At 37.9% G+C, this 26,444-nt stretch overlaps 2 protein-coding genes across 4 annotated transcripts; both read right to left on the bottom strand.

Annotated features, from left to right (window-relative positions):
* Positions 1 to 1,387: 1,387 nt before the first annotated feature.
* Positions 1,388 to 12,943, bottom strand: pde6d (phosphodiesterase 6D, cGMP-specific, rod, delta). Of its 3 annotated transcripts, none has more exons than XM_026346166.1 (6): positions 12,666 to 12,943; positions 8,047 to 8,135; positions 5,246 to 5,371; positions 3,289 to 3,394; positions 2,550 to 2,610; positions 1,388 to 2,362 (listed from the first exon to the last, which is right to left on the bottom strand). In XM_026346166.1, the coding sequence occupies exons 1-6, from the start codon at positions 12,713 to 12,715 to the stop codon at positions 2,108 to 2,110; spliced, it is 687 nt and encodes a 228-aa protein (XP_026201951.1). In that variant the 5' UTR covers positions 12,716 to 12,943; the 3' UTR covers positions 1,388 to 2,107. The 3 variants fall into 3 exon arrangements, with proteins under 3 accessions (XP_026201951.1, XP_026201953.1, XP_026201952.1); XM_026346168.1 differs by having other exon boundaries at positions 2,227 to 2,381; positions 2,500 to 2,610; positions 12,666 to 12,940; XM_026346167.1 differs by having other exon boundaries at positions 2,228 to 2,362; positions 2,500 to 2,610; positions 12,666 to 12,939.
* Positions 12,944 to 16,367: 3,424 nt separating this feature from the next.
* rpl36 (ribosomal protein L36) lies at positions 16,368 to 19,064 on the bottom strand. The gene is made up of 4 exons (XM_026343027.1): positions 18,934 to 19,064; positions 17,980 to 18,074; positions 16,614 to 16,748; positions 16,368 to 16,494 (listed from the first exon to the last, which is right to left on the bottom strand). The coding sequence occupies exons 2-4, from the start codon at positions 18,070 to 18,072 to the stop codon at positions 16,405 to 16,407; spliced, it is 318 nt and encodes a 105-aa protein (XP_026198812.1). The 5' UTR covers positions 18,073 to 18,074; positions 18,934 to 19,064; the 3' UTR covers positions 16,368 to 16,404.
* Between the last annotated feature and the right edge of the window lie 7,380 nt (positions 19,065 to 26,444).

Raw genomic sequence — 26,444 nt, 5'->3', positions numbered from 1 at the left:
AAAGGAAAGTGGTCTGTAAACAACATTCTTTGGAGCTGACAGCTAATCTAACAAGCTGTTAGCTAGCTAGCAGCCACATGCTCCCCTTCTTTTCCTCGAATGAAATTCACAAGTTTGTCCAGAAGATTTCAGCACTTTAAACTAAAACATCCTTGATGAAAACCTGTTCCAGAGTGCTCTGGACCTCAGACTGGGGTTATGATTTATCTTTCAACAGGACAACAAAAATTTGTGAAATCTTTCTTCAGATCCTCTGATTATTGTTTCCCAATATCTTGGACCCCAACATGCACTATGTAAGAAAAACAGTGCATGATGAACATGGTCACCTATTATCAATGTTTGAGGCCCAGTCATTAGCTTTCCCTGTAGCATTCTGTTTTTTAGGATTGCTCTTACTTCTTACCCATTTGTGTGAAAGCGTAAGGTTATCGATGTTATCTGACAGGGTTCCATGTTTCTTAAAGATTAGATCAGAAAGATCTGTTGTCCGCTCTTGTGTGCTACTATGTACAGGGGTTGATGAGATTCTCTGACTGGATGGAAGTGCAGACCGGTTGAGATATCTGGCTGCATATCTCCAGTAGCCACTTGTCTTCCTATTTCCCAGGGACGTGATTTAATCTTAGGCTTAGCATCTTAGAAGGGCTGCTACCTGTAATTTCTTTGCCATACAGAGGACCATCCTGTTTCTCAGCAGCTTTGTTGGAGTTAACTAGCTGTGAGTTAGGATTCTCTTCTCCACTTTTCTGAGTGAGTGGTAAGGTGGTATCATTCCCACACCTGTATTTCCGCATTAACTTCTATTGATCGATTATTCTTGTTTACAAATGCTGCAGTCTTCTGGACAAGCTTGTGAAGGTCATACGAGGAAAAGAAGGGGGGCATGTGGCTGCTAGTCAGCTTAGATAGCTTACAGACTGTTGTTTACAGCCCAATTTCTTTCTTCTCTCTGTCTTTATTTAATTTGTCCCGTGGACAAGGTGCTCCTTTTTAACACTAATACATAGCATATCTTCAGGTCCAGAATGCCATCAGGATAAAGGCATAGTAAAGTTTTTAAAGCAGACAGTAACAGAAGCACAGACAGCAGCAGGAAGCATTATATATAATTATTATTATTACCAGCTACTATTCATTTACCTATTTTGAAAAGTTATCCAAACTTAACTATTTGTGTGTGGCAGAAGTATGTATGACAATCCTTCGGGTGGACATAGGAGCATGTTCAGCCAGTGACTGATCAATGCCAAGTGCTCTCAAGTGCCACGAGATCTTTTCTGCCGGTGGCAACTTCTCTCTCCTCTGTAATTCATTAGTGTAAAAGTAAATAGGTTAAATCTAACCATTTTCAAGGCAATGCAATAAACACCACACACACATCATGTTATTACAACATTGGATGACTTTAATCCACAATTCCTGTCATATTAAAACAAGTCTATATTACACAGCTCAGACAGCAGCTAAGGAAAAACATAAATGCGTGACATACATGACATAAATGTGGTGATATGGATGGGACATCAAAGTTAAAAATCTAATGAGGACATAGGGAGAAGATAATAATAAACACCTTAAGCAGCTGTTAACATGTGGGTCAAGTTGGGATAACATTGTAAACAGCTGAACTATTTAGAATAAGTGATGCATGTTTCAGAGGATACCTGAAGAGGTACTTGGCTTCACAGACAACTTCATTAACAGAATATTTAAGGAAACCTCATCAACTCATGAAAGTAAACATTTCAGTTAGAGTTAAAATGTTGGCTGACAAAGTAAATATGTCCAAATAAATTAAACTAACTTTTCAGTCTGATGATGACAATCTGACTTCACAAAGCAGATAGAAAAGTAATTAGTGGATTTTGGAACATTGAGGACTATACACAATATATACGTTGTGTCCTATAAATGTTTACAAAAGGAGGCTGCATTTTATTGGGCGTTTAGAAGGGGACAGTCTTATTTACCCATGATGACAGACTTCACAGGTAGAGGAAATGTTCTCTAGTGTTTTATGATGAGGAGAACATATCTCAGGACAGACTTCAGTGAAGACTGCTGTGCAGCTCACGCTGAAACATAACATTGCAAGTTTCCATGTTCAGACAGAAAGAAAATCAGACCAAAGAAAGGTTACAAGTCTAAAGTTCCGTTCCTGAGTAAATGCAACCTTGTATTGAGAGAGGGCAGAATTTGAAAAAAGCACAAATCCTGTAATTTCCGAGTGGCTCCCTGGCCAGCTTGAGATTAAAGCTAACCTATTTACAGTGGAACAGTCCGGAGGAGAAAATCCAGAGAGAGATGATCTTGGGACAAGGGAAGGTTCTCTCATCTTCTTTCCTCTCCCCCGCAAGGTCTACAGTTAAAGAAGTTTTCTGGTTATCACAGAAAAAAAAGAACAACCAAACACAAAGCTCACTTCACTGACTGTTGGTTTTTACAAGGATGTGCTGATCTCATTTCAGCAATGAACTGCTGCAAATTGTAGCTAACCATGGGGAAGAAGAGTCATGGGTCAGAGGTCAGACGTAGAAAAGTCGTACCCTGGAGGTGCTGACATGGAGGTCATCATCATAGAACTTCGTCTCTATGATCACGTTACCACTGGAATAAAAAGACATGTCAACTTAAACAGAGATATCACTGTCACAAAAGGTAAGTAAGGAACACTTAGACGGATTATAACATTTTTTCAACAGTTTTTCCCATCATCATTATAACACTGTACCCACTACACATAAACTGTGTATGAGATGTGAGAACTTGGTGATATCACTAACATAAAGTCTGACACATGAAGAAACAAGAGGAGTTAAGCAATCAGGAAACTGTAAATCATTAGTAAACTGTATAAAACCCCCTGCTAATGCCAAGGACACTTTGGCATGTGACAGAAGGAGCTGGGAATTGAACCACCGATCCTATGATTGCTAACAACTGCTCTACCTATTGAGCCACAGCCACCCCACCAACTAACTACTAAAGATGCAAAATGTCCTACTTTTTGGCAATATTGTACAAAATATTAATGTGCTGCATGTTAATTCAATTCAATTTTAATTTATTTGTATAGCGCCTTTACAGTGTAAGGTTTAGGACCTTACAAATTATAACTGTATACAGAATTATATAGAAAACACAACAACCCTGTTAATAACTCACTTGTTTTTGCATTACTTTGTTGGTATATTACATCTACCATAGTGTCTGATTAACATTTAAGTATAGCTACATGTGTAGCATTCAGTGTCTGATCATGTAATCATCTGAGTGGAGACTCACGTTAAAACATTGGCTGGCATCATCTGGGACTCTGGAGCTGCTTCTATCAGAGACTGCCATGTGTTGGTAGAGTTGGGGATAACAAAACCAAACTCAAAGAACCATTCTAGACAAAGAAACACAAACAGAGTTCAGTGCCACCAATAACAATTTCAAAATAATTATTCTACATTGTTTAAACAGTGTTTTAGTGACCTAAAACCCGAAACCTACTGTTTCAGAGACTTCTCTCTCTCTGTGGTAGAAACCAGCAGCATAAACATGTTGTGTTAGTGTGGATTGTGTGTTGCCTCTTGGGCTCTCAGTAACCTTGCCTCTGTAAAGCAGGGCCCCTGGGACAGCAGTCAGACACACAGTAAGAATGAAGTTTATTACAATTAACTGGGCTTTCTGCTGACATGATTGGAGCTTCCTGTTTGTCTCTAATTGTCCTATATTAACTCGGCCGGCTTTTGTTTTTTTTTGTTTGTTTTTTTTTTACAGGTTTTCACACTTCCTCTCACTCAGCAGTGAAATGCTACTGAGTTAAGACCATGTTTCAAATGGTCAAATCATTTCACATTTCATGATGCCCTGTAGTCCCAGATGGACTTCCTTGGAACAATGGAATAATAATACCCTGAATAACATTTTCAAATTGAACTGAGTGCACATTATGATATTGAGTGTATTTAAAGTAATGACTGTAACTTATTTTCTCTATTACATTGCATAGCTGCCACATTAATGGCAGTGTATTAAAATCACACATTGGGTCAAATCCCATGTGTTTTTACAAAGATTCACTTACATAAAAGGAAGTTTATGGTACACGCTATTTTTTACAGATAAGAAGATTTTTAAAAGCTTACATATTTAAGTTTACAGATGCAAACCTAAATGTACAAGCCTGTAGGTTTAAGAATAACAAAACATTCCAAAGATGGAGTGCCAACAGTTATTCATCTTAATGCTTTTAAAACAGCTTCCTCTTTGAAGTACAGAGAAGATGGAGTTGAGCTGGAAGGAAGCTTCCATTGAAAGTTTTCCAGGGATGTGGTAGCAGACCCTGGAGTAGACCCAGAACATGCTATATAATGTAATAAAGCATAATATGAAAGATGGACAAGTGAGCATGAAGTAATCAAAGTCTTAGGACACATACGTTCAGTACGTTCAGCCAGAGACTGATGAACATCAAGTGCTCCACACAGCACCAAAGAAGATCTTTTCTGCCAGTGGCCATCAAAATGTATGTGCAAGTTCATTCTCCTATGTAAGTGGGAGAGGATCTGATAATCATAATAATTATTTGTCATACTTATGTTATCAGTCTTCTCTGCAATACGTTCAACACTGGATTATTATTGCCCTTTTTGTATTGATGTAATTTTGTGCTTGAATTGCTATGGATCTTTTCTGGTTGTGGGTCTTTTCTTCCTCTCTAAAATTGGACAAAAATAGCTGACATGTGAAACTGTGAAAATTCAGCAGCACAAAGTCCTGTTAATGTCAAAAACATTAAGAACAACACAAGAACAAATTCTATCACCATGGTAACTGTGTAGATAGATAGATAGATAGATAGATAGATAGATAGATAGATAGATAGATAGATAGATAGATAGATAGAGATGCAATTACTAATAGTGTGGCCTTTTATCTCAAACAGCAAACAACTTTAAAATAAGTGCAGTGTTTACGTGCAATTTATTGTTTAGCTGTCTACGTTCTCTTTGTCTTGATTAGTACACTGTTGCATTTGTTGGAACAACACTGTCACTTATAGATTGCTAGTGTATAACTACTGTCAGGAGAAAATATGACATCACCCAGGAAAAGGGGTGATGTTCTAACAAGAGGCCCCCTTGTTAGAACACAAATTCATTTCATTTCACAAAATGGTCAGGCATTCACAATTTATCAACAACCTTCAGGTTCTTGTCCCTGTATGTAGTCCAGTGTTCCGGCTGATTACCTTCTAGACATTGCCCTTTGAAGAAAACTTTCTGTTCCAGTCTGAACTTCTCCAGTTTCTCTGAAGAGGAAAAGTTAAGCTCTCTGGACACTGCTTTACACTTCAGGATCTTCTTTGGAACACGTGCTAGAGAGACAGAGGAACACCTATTAGCTTTGCTTTGAAGGCTCCATCTCTAGTGTCCTATTAATGCAGGGTCAAAAATTATTACCCATCTTGGGTTTGTACATTTTATAGAACAGCAAACACAATAAACCCTCAGGGAGTGTAATTAACTGTGGAACAAGAACAAAAGCAGCAAACAATGGCAAAAATAGTGTAACTAAGTAAAGCTTTTGAATTTACCAGCAGATTAAAGGGTAGTAGTCTCAGACACATACTAATCAGTCCATAGTCAGGGCAACTATCTGTAAATGGAGTAGTACTACAGCAACACTCAATAGACGTCAACAATCTGAGATCAGGGTCACTGTCATAATTAGTAAGAAAATGTTCTGTGTGGGTCTAATGAAATTACAGTTAAACAGAGATCTGGATGTCAGACTGTTTATCCTGCAATGTTGGCATAAACATATAAGTAAAGGTTGATGGCACTCTTGTGGATGTCAAGACACTAGATTTTATTGCGCACTTAAATCCTAAATTCTACTAAATATTTGATAATTATAATGCCCTAATGTGCTTTTCAGAAATACTGAAACAAGAATTGACAGTGTTACCTGTAGCCCTAGCTAGTGCTTCTGGAGTCACAGAGACAAGATCCCAGTGGTATTTTCTAAATCCCATTGTTATTAAATACACCGATCAGGCATAACATTATGACAATTGACAGGTGAAGTCCATAATACAGACAATATAGGATATATTAGGCAACAAGTAAAAATTTCAACTAGGTCAAAGCATCGCCTAAAATGTTGGGTGTTCCCAGTCTGCAGTGGTCAGTATATAGCTAAAGTGTTTCAAGGAAAACTCCAACAATGAGCATGAGAGCATCAGAACTGGACCATGTGCTGGGCAAACAAGTCGAATGTATGGAGGCCCCACGTCGCAAAATACAGGACTTGAAGGATCTGCTGCTAACATCTTGGTGCCAGATACCACAGCACACAGGGGGTCTAGCAGGTCTGTATTTATTTAACCGAGTGGTTAAAAGAATAAGACAACACTGGAATTTCATTTTATTTGTACAGCGCCAAATCACAAAAGATGTCATCTCAAGGCACTTATAAAATTAATAAATTAGGAACAGCAGGTCTCTTTGAATCGGGTGTAAATAAAACATGACAGACACAGGCTGGGCTAAAAAGCTGTTTTCCGGAAAAAAGTCTTTTTCCACTGTCACATCATCATAATTATTATTAGCAAAAACCATGAGCACAGTATGTAAGTAGTGTGCTACCTAGATATAGGATGTCCTTAAAGATAACTACACACATTCTACAGACAACCATATTTGACTGAGTTAACCATGGGATTGACTCAAACTCAGCTCATACATGAAACAATGTCTTTGCCATAACTATGATCCACACTTGCTGTTGTTGCATTGCTCCAAGTAAATTTTCATTACTGATGAACTGAAATAATTCAAGTATCATTACCCCTTCCAATATGGCAGTGTTTTAATTGGACTAATTCTGGGATATTGTGATGTCACCTCCTGGAGCTCTATTGTTTAGAAAGAACATACATATACTGTACAGTGGCAAGAAAAAAGTGAACCTTTTAGAATTTCATGGCTTTCTGCATTAATTTGCCATGAAATGTGATCTGATCTTATTCTTTATCAAGAGTATTAAGAAATATAATGTGCCTAAAACAATAACAAAAAAAATATTATCTTTCATGCCTTTATTGAAAACAATCATAAAAATCATAGTGCTAGTGGAAAAAGCATGTAAACCCTTGAAATAAATAACTGGTGGACTCCAAAAGGCGGATTTTGTTTTTCTGAAGCCATTCTGTTGTGGCTTTGGTCTTTTTATTCATTGTCCTGTTGCATCACGCAAATTCTATAGAGTTATAGCTGACGTACAGACATTCTCACATTATCCTGAAGAATTTTTTGATACACCTTGGAATTCATGTTCCGCTCACTGCAAGCTGGCCCAGGCCCTGATGCAGCAAAGCAGTCCCAAATCATGATATTTCCATACTTGACAGTTGGGATGGTGTTGGATAATGACATGCTGTGCCCTTTTTATGCCAGATGTAGTGCTGTGTGTTCTTTACAAATAGTTCAATCTTGGCCACCCACTACTTAGAAGTGAAGCCACAGTCTCCATTTGTAGATTGTTTGCCTAACTGAACTTGTGAATTTCTAAAGTCTTTGCAATCACTTTGTAACACTTTCTGGCTATAATGTAAATCAGCAATTCTTGATCGTGGATCCTTTGAAAGTTCCTTTTGGCGAGGCATGGCTCACATAAGCAAATTCTTCCTGTGTAAACTGAAAAAGTTTGAGGGGTTTCTGTCAGTCGAAGTAGCTCCACACCTCCAAAATAATTTTTTAGGAAGATTCCAAATTCCAAAAAGGTTTACATACTTGCCACTGTAAATGCACATTTCAATAGTGAAACTATTACTCCCAAAAAAATAAAAAATAAATAAAAATAATAATAATAATAATAATTTTGCTAGGAAGAATGGTGTAAAATTCCAGAACCTTGTTCTGTTTTGATCTGATCTGCAGTTAGTGGAAGCATTTATTTGAGCTTCCTATCAAGAATGAGGTTATAACATCAAAGGGTTCACTTATTTTTTCCCCACAAGAAATAAATTATATTGTTTTGTTAACTTGCCTTCATGTTCTACACCTGGTACAGAGAGGTCCTCGGTTCCCTGCCACAACACTTTGCCTGTCTCTGCATCTCGAAGATTCATCCAGTTTCTGCCAGAAAAAGGTTAAGTGACAAGAACGAACTAAAGAAGATACAAAAAAAAAAAAAGATTTACAATTATCTATTAGCACTTCTTATTATGAACCTACCTACCTATTTACAGACCTAGTCAGTGATTTATTTACCTTTACATTTAGTTTAGTAGGCAGATAATTTAATCCTAAGCCACTAACAAGTGAGGTACAAAGGACGCAAATATTTAAGCCAAGACAAACTTAAAATTGCTCTATAAAGAGCTGTTTCAGTATCATGGGGTAATAGTGCAATATTTTTTAATGCTTTTTTTAAGTCCAGAGAAAGTTTCCAAAGAGTTTTTGAAAGTTGGATAGGTTGTTCCACCATTGTGGAACCACAGAGCTGAAAAGTTTGTCTGGGCTCTTTTGAGTTGACGTGAGGGGACCACAAGACTTGCAGAGCACAGTGAGCGTGTGCTAGTGCAGATATCTGCAAATTTGTGTATTGTGTCCTTTTCGGCTGATCAAAAATGAGATGTGCTAATCATCTTGGGTGGTTTGCATGCTGGTAGCCCCGTTAGCAATACATTGCAGTAGTCAAGCTGCGATATGACCAGAGCCTACACAATGAGGTGTGTTGTCTAGTCACTCATCAGTGGGTATGTTCCAAATCTTTTAAATTAGCAGTTTAATAACTGCCAATTAAGAAACCTGAACTCGACCCCTGTCAGCTGCCCAATTACAGGCCGAACTGTAGCAGTAGGGGCACAGAAACAGCACTTGTTAAAGCAGTAAATGACCTCCTATTGGCTTCTGATCAAGGTTGCTCAGTGCAGCTTTTGACACCATTAATCTTAGTATTCTCCTTCACAGACTAGAACATTTTGTAGGAATTAAGGGAACAGCCCTCTCCTGGCTTGGATCCTATTTGACTCATCATTATCAGTATGCAGATTTAAATGGTGATTACTCTGCATGTTCTCTAGTGGAGTTTGGTGGGACCACTGCTTTTTTCCCTCTACATGCTTCCTCTGGGCAACATAATCTGTAAGCATGGTATTACTATATTGTTATGCAGCCGACACACAGTTATATGTCTCATCAAAACCAGAAGAGAAAAACCAGCTTAATAAAGTTGAGCAATGTGTAAAGGATATAAGAGACTGGATGCTAATTAACTTCCTTCTGCTTAATCCTGATAAGACAGAAATTCTACTCATAGGACAGCATGCAGCTAGAAGCAAGATTTTAGATCACACTGTTTTTATTTTTGGTTATTAATAAATATTATAAAATATTCTATGCTGTTGTTTTAAGGTTTGGGCCCATTTTGGGCATTGGATTAAATGTTAGGACTGCGCAGTACAGTAATCCCGAAATTATATTATAACCCTAAATTTCCCTTCAGGGATTAATAAAATTTATCTTATGTTGATAATTAATACCTATGCTTTTGGCACTACTTTTACAGTGCAATGAGGTATAGTAAGCTGGTCAGTGTGTTGCTAATTGGTTGGGTTTGAAAAAATCTTTGAAATTTATCATGAGACAACCTAAAGTCGAGAGAGGCTAATTTTAACTTTGGATAAGACACTCATGAGTGCCATTATCATACTACAGCGTTGTGTTCTAGAGGATTCTCCACTCAGTATCCTGTCACTCTCAGATACTACTTAATGTCACATGCACTCAACTCCACACCATCTGGAATAGCCTTTATCCCAGCCAGCCCATGATCTACAGTCTTACAACAGACAGCTTTAAAAACTTTGAGACAGGAATCAGCTCTGCCGAGATTGCAAAAATAAAGCTCAGTCTAAAACATCACTATACACTTCTCAATGTATTATTATAATTATTTGTATTATTTATATGTTTTTTAATTATTTTAGGCTTAAACTATTATGGCAACAATTATTCAACAAGATTAAATTAAGCTATATTAAATATTGTTTGTGCTTTTGAAAGTTTTTCTCTGTTGACTTTAAGATTAGAAATTTTATTTAGTTTAGCCATTCATCTCACATACCACATCTCCTTAGGCTACCCAGCATAAATCAAAATCAAAATAGGACATAAAGACTACACTCAACTTTCTTGTGGTTCCTCACATCACAGTGAAACTGTTTCAAATTCCACTTGCATCAGAGATTCATGGAGCAGCAACACAAATAATTACCTGAAGTTCTGCATGAAGTATCTCCCTAAGGGTTTTAAATAAAAAGCAAAAATCATCATCACAAAAAGTAACAGTGGTAAACCTCCGTGTCTATTTGTGTTGGGCTGAAATTAAGAAACTAGTAAGATCACACAGTAGAGCGCCACAACATACACCATCCCCCACCTCTTCCTCTGGCTTTGCAGAAGTGTGCTAAGTTGAAATGTTTCTCTAATCCTCTCAAGTCTAACTAAATCCAATCTCCTACATCAAACTGATCATCCTCCATACGTTCCAGAAAAATCCAGGCAAGGCTGCAATGCCTTTCTTATTGATGCTTTTGGCTACCCTGACTTCTAAACCTGTCAGCATAAAAATCACCCACTGATAATGTGCTCTTTTCGTTTCCTCACAAACAAACAAGACAAAGTCTTAAAGAGGAACTGATAAATCAACATCAACATCAAACCACCTCATACCACAATCTTGACTGTGTGTAAACCACTAGGGTGCTTGCACAAATCTGACAGAACACACACATACAAGTTAATGAGCCCCCAGTGAACAGCTGCTGTCAAGGTTTAGTCTTCATTTATTTTTAAAGATGTGTTAATAGCTTAATAAGTATAGACTGCTTCTCAACCACAAGCTTCATAACAACAGCTACGTAACAGGTAAACATTTTCCATCCACTCAATGAATACTAAATACATCCAAGTTAGATTTAGTCCATAAATATATGTAAACTGTGGAATACACTTCTCTTAGTAAAAGTAGGAACAGAAAATCTAATCTAATCACCAGCACACACACACGCACACACACAGACACACAAATACACATGCAAAGTTTATTTTTCCTGTTTAATGAGTATTCATTTGGGAAAATCAATTTCAAGCTACTGCAGTATTATCATATTATTTTACAATAATAATAAATAGGTGCTATTTCTATTTTAGGATTTTTAGTATTTTAGGCTACGGTATATTTATTTATAGAAATACAAGGTATCTAAAAAAAACACACCAGTATTTTCCCAGAACAACAACAAGTAAACCAGACTCAAAATTTGAATGTGAGAGACCACCACTATACACCACCAATTATAGTTTCCGCCTGTGTGCTTCTATGCTCTGCTCTTAAGAAACAAACAAGTGGGACTGCTTCACAAACACCACACTAGATGATCAGTTATATTTGCTGTAGACTTTACATATTACTATACATATTGAAATTAAAGTCTTATCTATGTTATCGATTAGAATTCTGGTTAAAAGATGGTAGCCTTTACAGTCTTGAAGGAAAACCTAGCCTCTGAGGTGGCTTTAATAGGCTGTATGAACAGAAGATAGTGTATATTCCCGGTTTCATTAAATCATGAATTTAGACGTGTAAAAGACAGCAAAAAGACCACAGATCCAACAGGCTTTCTAGTTACTAAGAATTACATTTTACAGCTAGGCTGAATTGAAAATGTGACTAACTAAAATACTGTTTTGTTCAGGTGTGATGAAGATTCATTAGATCAGTTTTTCTATATCAATCCTGATTTGCTCAGGCAGATCAGCTTAATGGCCCAGATATACTTTAAAACTGGCTGGGATGCAGTCAGATTTCCTTTGGTTCTGTGCTCAACAGAGACTAAATTGCTGGATCACCACAAATGAAATAACGAAACTGACAGGAATAATACTGACTTAGAATTAGGATCATTATCTAAAATTTGTCAACGGCAACGAATCAGTGGAAAGAATAACACTAAAATACAGAGGTATGACCTTAAACCAGTTCAGTGCTGAAATTCATATTAACCTGGGAATTAATCCATCCAAGGGAATAAACTGGGGATGCACCCTTGACAAGTTCATTCGTTCGTACAGCAAAGCAAACAAGCTATTCTTAACTCTTAACATTTCTGATTTAAACCGGAAGCTTGCAAATATTTAAAAAACTGACCGACGTCTAAAATCCCCCTGCAGGAATCTTAGCACCGTCTCTATCGTAAGCCACTGATGCTAAATATGCTATTTATCATTACAGCTGCTACACCAAGTACACAGAGCAGTTACCCAGGCAAGTTAGCCACAGGCCGTGTTCGCTCCTGTTCGCTGTCTGGCCGACAGTCAGAAGAGTTATATGGCTAGTAGCTCTTAACTTTAACAGTTTTTCTTTTGCTCAGCACAAACATCATCTATGTCACGTTAGCTGGCGCTGTCAAATTAAGTATGAGAATGGTTAGGCACGACAGCTAACCTCGTACGTTAGACTCAACAGCATTAGACATAAGCCGCTACTACAATCTTGCTAATGTTAGATTACGTTATCTAACGTTTATATTAAATGTAGCATTAGCTATTACAACGCGTCTAGCTAACGTTCGCAGAGTATCGCCAAACAGAAAAGGATACAGTTTGAAGCCCTTCAAAATTTCCTTGGCCCTGTCTTCGTCTGAAGACATTTCAAAACTCGTCTGTTTTTTTTTCTTACAAAGATAAAAAAATTGTATCTACTGAAAAAAGGTTAACAAAGCTGTTAGTGATGTTAGCTTAACTTGTTAGCTAGCTGTACTGCTGCTAATGTAAAATGGCATAAACTAGTTATATTTCACTATATGTTGTAGGACTGCAGGTTGAATGTTATCCGATAATGCAATCAGCTAAATATATCAAGCTAACTAACAGAGGGCTAACCTAGCCAGTCAACGCACAGGCCAACTCCTAACAGCCAATCACAGGTGGAAAAGAAAGACATGGGTGGGATTATACGCGCCACAGACGCGTCACCAGGGGCAACGAAACACCTACTGTACTATAATATAACAGGACGATATGGGGCGTCCCGCACCACTTATGGCTTTATTTGAAAAACCTACATGTTGACAGGAGGGAGAGGACAGATGTAAATGATCTACTCCCAGAAGTAGCCATTCTTTTTAATGTCACGGAATATTTAGCAGTTTTACATTCATCGCATTTATCAAATGTCTTACATGTCTACATAAGATAAGATTAACGTTATTAATCCCCAAAGAAAAATTCAGGTAGTCTTGTAGATAGATAGGGAAAGTAGTAAATAATTAGAGCCTGATGGCCGTGGGGATGAAAGATCTCCTGTGCATTTCAGTCCTGCAACACAGCAAGGTGAGTCGTTCATTGCAGCTACTTCTCTGGTCCATTATGATGTTGTGTAGGGGATGGTTGGTGTATTGCAACCATCCCCTCACCTCCAGTGAGTCCACCCTCATTCAATGAACAAGCTTTCTGCATGTACATGTAAATTAATCAACAAATGTGTATATATTTGGTGATTTGGCTTGTGAGTAACTGTTCTTCACATCATTCATAATAACTGTTAAAATGTTCCTCAGACACATCTGTCAGTTGAATTATTCCTTTAATTATATGGTCCTCATAAATTATTTCCCACCTCAAGATAGCATCCTGTCTATGTATATAAATTATGTTTGTGCTTATATCCAATATTTATTAATAAATTGTTATATGTCTAAAATGAGATTTGATTTCCACTAGTTTTATTATGGTTTTGCCTGCAAGTGCTGGGGACAAGACAAATCATGAGAACTGCAAAGATACCTAACATCTTGGTTAATGGGCTGAGGTTATAACTAAAATTCCCACCTGAATAATCAAATCAGATCAAAATATAGATAGTGGAGAAATAACATTTTTGAATTTTAAAAAGTTAAAAAAAATTGAAACCGATACTCTTTTCTTTGTAGGTGCATTGTTCAGTATTTTTTATCTCCACTTTATAGTTTTTTCCCTTATGACATGGTTTGTTCCCCATACATGTAATAGATTCACACCTACAAAAAACTGTGGTATTCAAACATGAATTAATTACTGTAATCAAAACATTTTTTCACGTATTCTTTTAAAACTTTAAAACCATCACCAGCATGAACTCAATTATACAATATTTTTTACATTAGCACCATTACACCAAAGCAAAAAGGCAGAAAATGAAAACCCTTTGGGGATTCCCTTTTAGGGATTGAATAATAATTGCATAGATAGAAAGTGTGATACAGTATATCGCGTTATATTAATTTGGTGTCAAAAAAGCCTAGATTGGTGGGCGGCTGCAGTTATGGTTGTCCTTCTGGAACTTTGTCCCATCTCCACTGAGAATGTACTTAAACCAGCCCCAGAATTAGTTCCTAATGTTTGTCTTTGTATCCCCCTTTGTTTGCCTGATCAGCCAGTATACAGTACATCGAAAAATTTTTCACAGAAAGTATTTTTATTTCACTATTTATTATGTTACAGCCTTATTCCAAAATCGATTTAATTCATTATATATACATACAAACAATACCATAATGACAACGTACAAGAAGTTTGTTTGAAATCTTTGCAAATATATATATATATAGATGTAAAAAATAAAATCATGTACATAAAGCCTTTGCTCATTACTTTTTTGAAGCACCTTTAGCACCAATTACCAATATGATACCACAAGCTTGGTACACCTATATTTGGGCAGTTTCTCCCATTCTTCTTTGTAGTAACTTTTCAAGCTCCATCAGGATTGGATGAGCGTCAGTGCACAGCCATTTTAAGATTCGATTCAATTCACTTTTATTTGTATAGGGCTTTTAACAATGGACATTGTTGCAAAGCAGCTTTACACAACCAAAGAAACTATGGAAGTTTATATGACCAGTGAATGTGCATGAATCATAATAATCAGATTGTCCCTGAAGATCTCTTCGAAGATATTAAATTTAACATTCACAGTCGTCCCATAGCCACTTCTTTGTTATATTGGCTGTGTGCTTGGAGTCATTGTCCTGTTGAAAGTTGAACCATTGCCCCAGTCTAAGGTCCAGTGCATTTTGGCAAACCTTTACTAAAGAGTGGTTTCCGTCTGGCCACTCTACAGATGATGGAGGCCACTGCGCTCACTGGGATCTTCAAAGCTGCAGAATTTCTTTCTGTAGCCTTCCCCACATCTGTGCCTTGATACAATCCTATCTTGGAGGTCTACAGACAACTCCTTGGCCTTCATGGCTTAGTTTGTGGTTTGACATATACTTTTAAGTGTGGGACTATATAGATGTTTGCCTTTCCAAATCATCTCCAATTAACTGAATTTCCCCACAGGTGGACAACAATCAAGTTGTTCAGCAGATGCTGAAAATACATACATGTATATACAATTTAGTTTTTTACTTTTAACTTTGCAAAGACTTTAAACAAAATTATCTCATTGTTGTCATTATGGGTTATTGTTGTAGTGTAGAACTTAATCTTAAAAGTAATCCATTATAGATTAAGGCTGTAACATCAAAATGTGGAAAATGTTAATGTGTATACCTTCTTAGATGTACTGTATATGCTTCCCTTTGCGTTTAGTTTATTAGGTCAGTGTGCTTGTTGATACAGTATGGTTTAGTCAGTTTTACTGTTAATTTTGTGATGCCCCAGTCTGGTTCTACTTATGCGACCCTTTTATGAACCCAGTGGATTCCTGGTCACCTCTCCTACTAAGACCCGTCTTCCTCTACTTGCTCTTTGGCTAGGTGACCAGCTCATGAAAGAGTCCTTGTTGAGTTAAAGTTTTGCCATTTGAGAATTATAGAGGTAATTGTCATCTTGGGAACCTCTAGTACAGCAGAATTTGTAGCCTTCCAACATTCCTATCTCTGAGCTCTACAGGCAGTTCCTTTGAAATTATAAATTTCAAGTATAATTGCAAAGAGTCCGTTTACTTATGACAAAATGAGAATTCAGTTATTTGAAAATAAAAATTAAAAGCTTCCACTTATTTACCAAACATTTAACTTAACACTTACGCTCAATCTGCAATCAAGAGTCCCTGGTCAAATGAATTGCTACACCTCTTCATCTCTATATATTAAAGTAGCCAGAAAATCTAGCAGCAGTGACAGAAGGGGAATAAAAACCTGAAAAACACTGGAATTCATTACATATGGCCTATGTCACAATGAAGCAATAAAAAGAGGTGAAATTAACTATGTTTTGTGAAATACTTATTAACACTTTTTAGGTAGTTTAGGTAAGAGTGGAGTTACTACAAAAAAAAGAGAAACAATGTGACAAACATAAGAAACAGACCAGCACTCCTGTTTTTGTAGTTGAACTTTTATTAAGTGTCAGATTAGTCCTTCTTGGCAGCTGCCTTTCTCATGGCAGCCAGTACATTACTCAGCTCCTCTCTCTTTCTCTTAGCACGAATGTGAGTTCCAATCTGAGGAAGAAACAACAAAAGGAGACCATTCGATTCAGCACTGTGTAAACTCTGAACTTTCTCCCTGTATGTTATGCTGTCAGTGGAGTGCAGGTAAGGTTAGAGAAATGAACACTCACCCTCTTCTTGATAAACTTGAGGGCTCTTTTGTCTTTTGACACCTTCAGCAGCTCCATGGCTCGCCTCTCATATGGAGCAAAACCACACACCTCACGGATCATGTCCCGAACAAACTTGCTGTGCTTGGTCAGACGCTGCAAAGAAAAAACAAGTTAGACTAAACTTAAACATTTGATCTATTATTCAAATTTCAAAAGCATAACAGCACAACTACACTTCAAATTACAGACTGGTGTTTTTACAACATTCTAATTAGTGTCATATTTTTACATTATAAAGCTCCAAAGCTTGAAGAGCTCAGTTCTGAGAACTACAGCTTAAAACCCACACTACAACATATTAAAGGCTTTGGGAAATTTTTAATAACACACAATTCACTGCAATGTAAATCTATTATTTGTATAATCTTTTATACAAAATATTAGTCATGTAATGTTTTACACCACAACATTTACATTTGACTAATCACTCAGTCCCAGGATACAGTATAACTAATTTTTGATAGGAAATATTTTGTAGTTAAAAGACCTTGCCATGTATCACGCTGCTATATCCCATGTAGTGTCAATACCCATTTTCTTGCTACAACATAGCTGTAAGAATTCAACCTAATTTCCCAGTTCATGTGAGCCAAACTTTAAGAAAATTATTGGTCATTTGATGTGTAGTCTGTCCAGGTTCCCGGTGCCCAATAATCACCCTAAACCAGGGGTAGTCAATTATGACTTAAGGATAGAGAAAATGTCCTTTTGTATGTTCATTTATAGGTCTGCAGCATCCTCATCTTTAAGTTGCGTTATAATTTAGTGACATAATAAATAAGACGAATATTCTGACTGTTTTATTTAATTAATAATTTTGTACTTTGTTTCGTAGTACTGCTTTACATTCCTACTTTCAACCACTGAGCAGAGCAGATAAGACAGCAGTGTTGAGCTTTCTAAGGTAAGAAAGAAAACGTATGCCTCTGTCCATTGCAACGAGTATTGTCCATAGTGCTGTCCTAAATTAACAATCCTACACCTGGAGTAGGATGATCAGACAGAGCATCTGCAGTGTGAGCAGCTCCACAGTCTATTTTCACAAATGGCCATGATAACAATATAAAAAACTTGTTATAATATTTTTGAAATAGTATATTTGAGATGTTTTGGCTAAAACTGTATTGAAAATACTTCACAACTGACAATATTGTCTGCATCTCTGTAAAACTCCATACTGCTCTTCTTTCATTCCTAGAGAATCAACACTGATGAGACAGCCACCATGACACATGAAACTTAATTGGAATCGTTACTGCGCAAACCCGACCAGGAATAAATAAAAGGTTTGCCTTATTTCAGTTCTTCAGAACAAGATACTCACCCCGCGTCGGCGGCTGTGTTTAGGAGCCGTTACATTTTTGGTAACTGGATGGCCTTTGTTAAGGCCAACGGCAATGGGGTAGCGAATTGCCATGTCTGCAAAGACGACACAAACAAAGATTAGTTTCTACTAGATCTTTGATATATTTGATATCAATTACACATTCTGGATTAAAATGTGTGCATCAAGATGGTTAGTAAAGGGTAAAAACTTACAATAATTCCCCAACTGTAATCTTCTACATAACCCTCTCCTTTTATTACAATGGTCACTAATTGTGTCCCATTTCTATTTGTCTCTTTTCGCCTACTTTCCTTTTTATGCAATAGTAAGTTCGACTCTTCAATGATTAGTTTTAATGTACACAGAAAAATATTGTTGCTTTGGGACCAGGTGGTGTCCACCTTCTCCCATGAGAGAAGTTACCAAGCTAATGTAGACTGGTCTGTTCCCAGTAACAATACAACTGGTGTATTAAAATGTTACAGTGGCTGATGTGACATACAGTAAAATAATTTAAAGTATATATGTAGGAGAATTCATTTAGAGTGAACGGTTACTGTCGAGATGACAAGACACCTAAAGATAGTGTCCAGGTTTCGATCGGCCACTTTGATCTGACGTAGAATCCCATTGCTTGTTCGTTCAATCAGTTAACGTTACAGAACACTGTGCTGTTTCTGGGGAATCCACGACAAATAATGCACTAAGTACGCATTTCTGTAGCTTGTTAACTGCTGTAGTGTGCTGTCGCATAGATGAACGGATGCCGTGTAGTCGCTAACCCAGCTACAATTTCCCTAATGAAGAATTCGTTACTGTATTACAATAATGCACATGTATGTTCAAATAAGTCAATGAAGTGTGATACTGTCAATTTATTCGAGAAAAATAAATGGATGGCAAAGATTACGTGTTGGTTTTACAACGTACTAATCACTGTAAAAATCCTACCTGCTGTCTGCGATGGCGGTCAAACCGGAAGGACTGCTCAATGAGCGAAGCGGGATAATGGAAGGTTTGACCCGGAAGATTACCTACATCGTCAGCAGGTTAATGCCCCTGCCGGAGCGGAAGAGGTATTGCTGCTTAATTAATTCAATTGAATGCAGTTTTATTTGTATAGCGCCAATTCACAACAGAAGTTATCTCAAGGCACTTTACAGTGTAAGGTTTAAGACCTTACAGAGAATAATTATACAAAAAATGATACAGAAATCCCAACAATTCCATTTGAGCAAGCTTTAGGCAACAGTGGAGAGGAAAAACTCCCTTTAGAGGAAGAAACCTCCAGCAGAACCAGGCTCAGAGTGGGCGGCCATCTGCCTAGACCGGTTGGGGTGAGTGGAAAGAGAAGAGAGAACAGGACAGCAGGCACAAAACAACAACAAGCAGCAAGAACGTTGGGCAGGTCAACTGGATTCTGGAGACAACAGCTCCAGGCCGAGGATACTTGGAGCTGTATATCTTATCTAATTAGCGCTCCAAAGCATGCCAAAATCACCTAAGCTGAAATCCTAACATATTTGGTGTGTTTTTTATTACTTGAAGTCTAAACAACTAAATTATTTCAGTCTGATTATTAGCATTAGTATTATTAGTAGTATTGGGTAGTATAGAGACTTAAATTACTCCAAAACTTATTCTTATGACAACGTACAGTACAACCATGACTTACTGAAATGTCTAAAAATATTAAACTTCAGAACACTTTCTAGGTCTATACATGCCAGATTAGTAGCCTTTAGAACTTAACTGTTTCAGTTCATCTTTCATCCCATTACCTTCTATTAGGAATGTGTTATTAGTATATATCCATATTTATTTATTTAGTTAGGTAGTTTTAAGTCTAATCTTAAACATAGAGAGGGTGTCTGCCTCCTAAACCTGAACTGTAGTGATAGATGTAGCAATACCAAGTGATAGCAATAGTAGAAGAACCAAGGGCTGAAAGAAGAGCTAGAAAAGATGTGAAAGATGAAGGCACAAGTGGTACCCGAGGTGATAGGAACACTGGGGAGCTGTAACTCCCAAACTGGGAGAGTGGCTCCAGCAGGTCCCAGGAACAACATCTGAGATCTCTGTCCAGAAGAGTGCAGTCCTAGGTACAGCTAAGATACTGCGCAGGACCCTCAAGCTCCCAGACCTCTGGTAGAGGACCCGAGCTTGGAAGGAGCGAGTGGGGAATTTTTTTTTACTTTGTCTAATATCTATCTATATCTCATTTACTCTTTCTTTCACCTGCGATATACTGGGAGGCTGTGGTCCTACCCAAGAAGCCATTATTATTTTCCTTGCTATTAAAAGGCAGCTGTTTAGTGTAGTGGTAACATCACCGCCTCCCTATGTGGGAGACTGGGGTTCATAGCCTAGCCATAGTTTTTTTATTTTGGATAAATGCGTGACCAGCAGACGCTTGTCAATACCATCCCTACAATTAAGTAGGGATGGTATTGGCCAGGTACATAGTGGTGGCAGAATCATACAATGGGGATGTATTCCAGCGGCAGGAGCTGGGAGATTAGTCAGGATTGACGGAAAGATAAATGCAGCAATGTACAGAGACATCCTTCATGAAAAGCTGTTCCAGGGCTCTCTGGACATCAGACTGGGGCTGTGATTAAGATAACAAAGGAGTGGCTTTGGGACAACTCTGGGTATGTCCTTGAGTGATCCAGCCAGAGCCCAGACTTGAACCTAATTGAACATCTCTGGAAATAATAATTTTTATTAACTTTGCAAAGATTTTAAACAAACTTTCACGTTGTCATTATGATGTATTGTTTCTAGTATTTTTAGGGAAGATAATGAATTTAATGCATTTTCGAAAAAGGCTGTAACATAACAAAATGTGAAAAGGGTTAGGTGCTGTGGGTTTTCTATATAATTCTGTTTATAGAATATATAATTCTGTATACAGTTAAATTTTATAAGGTCTTAAAACTGTAAAGTGCCTTGAAATGACTTCTGTTTTGGTGCTATACAAATAAAATTGAATTGATGCACCGCACATTGACATTTATGCATTTATTTGGCTAAAATTTGTTTATTGATACAAGGGCACCAGTATTATATTGTCCCTGGATATAAAGGTAGCTAAGATATGAAGATATAAAGACAAGCACTCAATAAAACAAGAGATCTCTTAGGACCCCAACGAAAGCCCACATGGAAATGGGTAAACAAGACATGAGTGTGACAAAAAGCCCACACGCTTAACTCATCAGGCAATCAACAGAGAAAAAACTCAGTGGAGAGCACTGCCCTAGTTTGCCCCAAATCCCAGCCATGGCCTAGCACCAGTAGGGGTCCTTAGGCAAGACCTCCTCACACTTACCCTGCCTATCCTTGTACCCTAATTGTAAGTCGCTTTGGATAAAAGCGTCTGCTAAATGACTAAATGTAAATGTAAATGTAAATGCTATTGCCAAGTCAGGGGAATTTAGTTCAGAAGAAAAAACATGCAAGGAAAAAGGAAATTTCTGTAACAAACTTCTCAGGACCACTGATAAGATTAATAAGGCAGTGGTTTATTTAGTTTATTCTCTGTTGCGCAAGGGATAATGTATACATCAGCACACAACTGACAGAAACATATTCAAAGAATCTACCACATACAGTTTTTTTGTTTGTAACTAAAGATGTAACAAATGGCAGTTGTGATGTTGCAGTTGGTTCTCATCTTGAGGTGAATTCCACGCCGGAATATCCTATCTGACTCCCAAGGGCAAAGTTAGACAAGAATCACTTTTAATGTTTAAGTTTTATGAATTGTCTGCTCTTATCAAAGAGCTTTACACTGCATCTCATTCACACAGACAAACACACACAATCACATTGCAGCTGATCTGACTCACCGGGGGCAACTTAGGGTTCAGTATTTTGCCCAAGGACACTTTGGCATGTTACATGGCAGCTGGGAATTGAACCACCAATCCTATGGTTGGCAGACAACTGCTCTACCATTTTCCTCTTGTTTATACTTTTACATACAATGGAAACCATAACAATGAAAAATAAAAGTAAATATCAGACACTGAATAAAAATCATACCAGTAACCTATCAAAATCATAAAAGTAAGTGTATGATATTTTTAAATAATGAACAACAAAACAAGAAAAAGAAAATAATTTACAGAAAACCAACAATAAATCATCACATGATACTGTGGACATTTACATTTCAGCATATAACACTCTGTTCGGCTTTCATAATACACATCATCAAGTATTCACTTTAGTATGAGGAGACTTAGAACTTATTCAATGTAGGCTTCAATATAGTTGTCATCTTCAAGGTTCTTATCCTCATCAGCGACCTGTTGGTACATAGTCTTAGTTAAGGCAGCATTGAGCCACCCCTGCATTTAGTCCCCAGAGACATCAATACAACCACCAGGGCAGCCGCCACTGCAATAGAGACTAGAAGAGAAGCAATTAGACTGCTCCATCTCCCAAAACATTTCTCAACCAAGGAGGTAAAAGGATCATCTACCTCTGAATTTTCATGTTGTTTTTCAGACAGTGCAGTCAGTAGTGCTAGCGTGTGGGGCTGTTTTGTGAGGTTTGAATGTACAGTATGACACACTCTACAGACACCTCAGTTTTCTGTTAACAACAAGTCCAATACCGTTTGGTTCTGCCATGACATTAATGACATTAATAGGAAAAGTGAGCCAGAGGACTTATTTAGAAGTCCCAGACTTTTTGCATTTGAGTAAATTTAGGCAGTGAATTTAATAGTGAATTAAGGCAGTTACTATCAATATCTACATAAATCTTAAAATCACCCACTATAATTACTTTTTACTATGAACTAAATCTGATTATAAGTTTTGGGCTCAACCAGGCTCAAGGAGGACACACACGCTATGATTGGTTATTAAGCTCAAGTGTGGTGAAGGAAATGGGTGGACTGGTAAGGTGAGGTGCGTCTTGGCAGGCGAGTTCAGGTTCTAAAACAGACAGTCACTGGAGGATATTGGGCAAAATGCAGATCAGAAATAGTCACTAACTGTCACGTTGATTCTGAATCAGAACGTAGGTTGGAAGACAATGGTGGGGAATGAGCAAGGGGAGCTGGATAATGTAGTCCTGGTCTTCTGTGGCGATGACAGGAGAAAGGCACGTCAGGTGAGTTCGATGAGCCGGGCCATACAAAGACGTTGGTCAAGCAGGAGATGCTAGGTATTGGAGTCCAGGAAATGTGTAGCAGTTTCAATTTAGGTTTGGAGATTAGAAGAGCAGAGAGTACGTGGGTACTGTGGGTAGGAAGTGTTACTACAACAAGGGAGACTGAGAGGATCCAGAGCAAAGGTAATTAAAGGATATCAAAAAACAGGGGTCAGTTCCAAAACGAGTTCAAATACAAAATATGCAGTCAGAGTAAGGATCTAAGAAGGCTAAAAATTGATTAGGGGGCAGTCAGACCTTCAAGGACCAGTTGAGAAAAGAGAATCTGAGGTCTAAAGCAGGTCAGGTCTGCAACAAGTAGTAATGTGATCAGGCAAAGTGACACATTCTGGCAGATGTGTGTGGACTACAGACCTGCTAATGAAGCGAGAGCTAGTGCAAAGATGAGGCTGGTCAGGTAGTTAGCGGCAGAGGAGTAATAATTAAACCATTATATGGGCCTCACAGGAAGCATGACTGCAGATGCTATATACACTGCTCAAAATAATTAAAGAAACACTTACACAGATTAGGGTTGGGTTTAATCAATTTTGCTGAAATCTCATTGCATCATCTTAGTGGTATTCAGTTGTTTTGTATGGCCCCCTGTGCTTGTATGTATGCCTGACAATGCCAGAGCATGCTCCTAAGGAGACGACAGATGGTATCTATCCTCCCGGACAGTCTGAGGCGTAACCTGGTAGCATCAGATGATAGAGATGGAGATAAACTCTTATGGTCATTGCAACATCGTACAACAAGATTAAGGTGCCAAACAGTCTGTGCAATATATAAAATAAAAAACAAAACAAAACAAAATAAATAACTTAAAATCAGTATAAAAAACAGACATCAAGTAAACAAAAGAAACTCGCACACCAGACCAGCTTAAATGAAGCAGACACAAATGAATCTTAGTTTTGATTGACCTGAACCTTCTCCATGATGGCAGCAAGTGTCCTTGAGAAAATGTTGGACTGAAACATAATGTCCCAGTGAAAAGCACAGGGCACCAGTGGTGGACCTGCCAATTCTGGTGATCTATGGCAAATGCCAATCAAGCTCCATGGCACCAGGCGATGGGCACAGGGCACTGCGCTTTTGTTAATCCCATTGTTCTAGTTTTTGACTTTCAAATTTTGTTCGTTCTTTTGTTTCTTCATTTTCTTTTCACCTTTTGGACTGAGCCTAAGTTCTGTTGTGTTGTTACTTTAAGTCTTTGTACCTTGCCTCCTGTCAAGTTTTTGTTGTTAGATTGTATTTTAGTCCCCAGTCACTGGTCTCAGTATGCAGCACCCAGATTATGCAAGGATCACCATCTTGTCATTTTTTGTTCCCTTGAATACTGCTCTTAGAGTCCACTGCTTTTCCAGTCACTTTCCTGTTTCTCCATTCACTACCTTTGTAGCAATAAACTCATTTTCTCCCTTTATTTGTGTCTGGCTTTATAATTGGCCCCTTCAAAAATCCAGATCATCACAAAATGGTGAAATTGGGCTTGTCTAATTCACATCAAAACAGGGAGAGATTACGTGCTAAGAAAACTATTTGTATACAGAATCTACATTATTCAACAAACCTTAAAATATTCAAATCATTAAAAACATTTTAAAAACAACTGACACATTTTTGTACTTTCTTACTTGCATTTAAACAAACAAATATATTTTCAGATCACATTGATGCTTTTCAAATGGTTTGTTTGAGCCTTGGTCGGAAAGGCGGAGATGAAGTTGAATTCATCCAAAATCTTCTTTGTAATTTGCTGTAATTCACACAATTTGGGCTCTTCATGGCTGGTTTTACATCAAAAGTAGAGAAAATTGTGGTTAAAACAGTCAAGTATGGAAGCCATACACTCTTGGGAAATTAAGTTTCTCTAATTCCCCACCCCAATTACGGTAACCAGGTTTCTTGTTTACATGACACTTACTTGCTTCCTTGAGAAATGCAATTGTAACTTGGTTACTTGAGTGTATGTTAACACACTGATTGCACACATTTACAGATTATATTAGCCTAAGTTGCTTATTCAGTTGTTACTGCTTATGTAAGTACTGCAAGTGACATTTGATTGTATAATTGGATTTTGCACATAATACCCTGCTTAGCAGAAATGTTGCTGTTGTTGTTTCTACATTGTATTGTTTAGGAATATTCTAACGAATTTCTACTTTGTATTCTTTTCAGAGCACATAAACTCACACAGACACCTTGCATATTAAAGACTAGGTGTTTGAAAAAATATTTGGAAAAGAGTATCTGACACCCATTGTCAACGTTCCTGCCTGGTACCTGCACAGCTGTGTCTTTTCCCCCTCTTTCCCACTTCAACCGGAATCCACTGCCACTGGTCTTTTCACCAGCCACTTCCTGATGCTCATATATGGACCACTTCACTCTCAACTCTCCCTGGCCATAATTACAGATCAGTTTCATCTGTGTGCCCCCTTCCTATAACAGCCCTCCTCAGTCCTCTGCCTGTTGCCAGATTGTCTTGTTGTTTCATGTTGTCTCATGCAACAGCCCTCCTCCTCAGTTCTGTTCTCAGTCCTGTTCTCTTCCCTTGGATATCCTGGACTTTACTTCCCCCTGGAGTCTGGATTTGTTTTCCTGTTTTTGTGAGTTGATATAAGAGGTACAGCCCTGAAAGAGAAGTCATGATAGAGGACATCAGGAGGAGAGATTTAAGGGCAAATGATTATATTTTGAATGGTAGAGGCTTAGACCAGAGGTGTCAAACTCAGAGGAGTCAAAACTGGAGTTGCAGGGCTGTTTTGATTGCACTGTCTGGGAGGTTTTTGAAGCTGCAGTGAGAGACATCCACGAGCTCACTGACACTGAGACATCTTACATCAGCTTTTGCGAAGATATGTGCGTCTGGTCAGCAGAGAAGATCATTGGGACTGAGCTTCCTTCCGTCCAACACCTGTACATCTAGCAGTCCAGACTCAGAAAACGGGCTGTCAGTATGCTGATCCCACACACCCTGCACACAAACTGTTCAAGCTCCTCTGGCAGGTGCCACAGAGCTATAGCCACCAGAACCACCAGACACAGTCACAGTTCAACTCAACTCTCCAATCCCATAAAGCAAGGACTCAGTGCAACAACCCCATGTGATATAGTATGCTGTATATTATGTAAATAATTGCAATTAAGCATGTAAACAATTCATGTTTCATGCAACCAGAGGGTACAAAATACAGAGTCAGACCATATCCAATTCCTTGCTTGTCCTGTGCAAACTTGGCCAATAAAGCTGATTCTGATTCTGATTCTCTGACCCGCGG

Source organism: Anabas testudineus, chromosome 4 (assembly GCF_900324465.2).
Source record: "Anabas testudineus chromosome 4, fAnaTes1.2, whole genome shotgun sequence".
Taxonomy (NCBI): Eukaryota; Metazoa; Chordata; class Actinopteri; order Anabantiformes; family Anabantidae; genus Anabas; species Anabas testudineus.
Note: the sequence above shows the minus strand (reverse complement) of the source record. Positions and strands in the feature narration are given on the sequence as shown.

Bases quoted from the DNA above. Each gene is read 5' to 3' on its own strand.
- pde6d (XM_026346166.1), bottom strand. From the start codon at position 12,715: ATGTCTTCAGACGAAGACAGGGCCAAGGAAATTTTGAAGGGCTTCAAA. The intron at 8,136-12,665 runs GTATCCTTTTCT...TTTTTCTGGCAG, and splicing joins ATTTTGAAGGGCTTCAAACT to AAACTGGATGAATCTTCGAG. The intron at 2,363-2,549 runs GTACGACTTTTC...CTTTAACTGTAG, and splicing joins TCCATGTCAGCACCTCCAGG to ACCTTGCGGGGGAGAGGAAA.
- rpl36 (XM_026343027.1), bottom strand. From the start codon at position 18,072: ATGGCAATTCGCTACCCCATTGCCGTTGGCCTTAACAAAGGCCATCCA. The intron at 16,749-17,979 runs GTGAGTATCTTG...TTTTCTTTGCAG, and splicing joins AACACAGCCGCCGACGCGGG to CGTCTGACCAAGCACAGCAA. The intron at 16,495-16,613 runs GTGAGTGTTCAT...TTTCTTCCTCAG, and splicing joins TCAAGTTTATCAAGAAGAGG to ATTGGAACTCACATTCGTGC.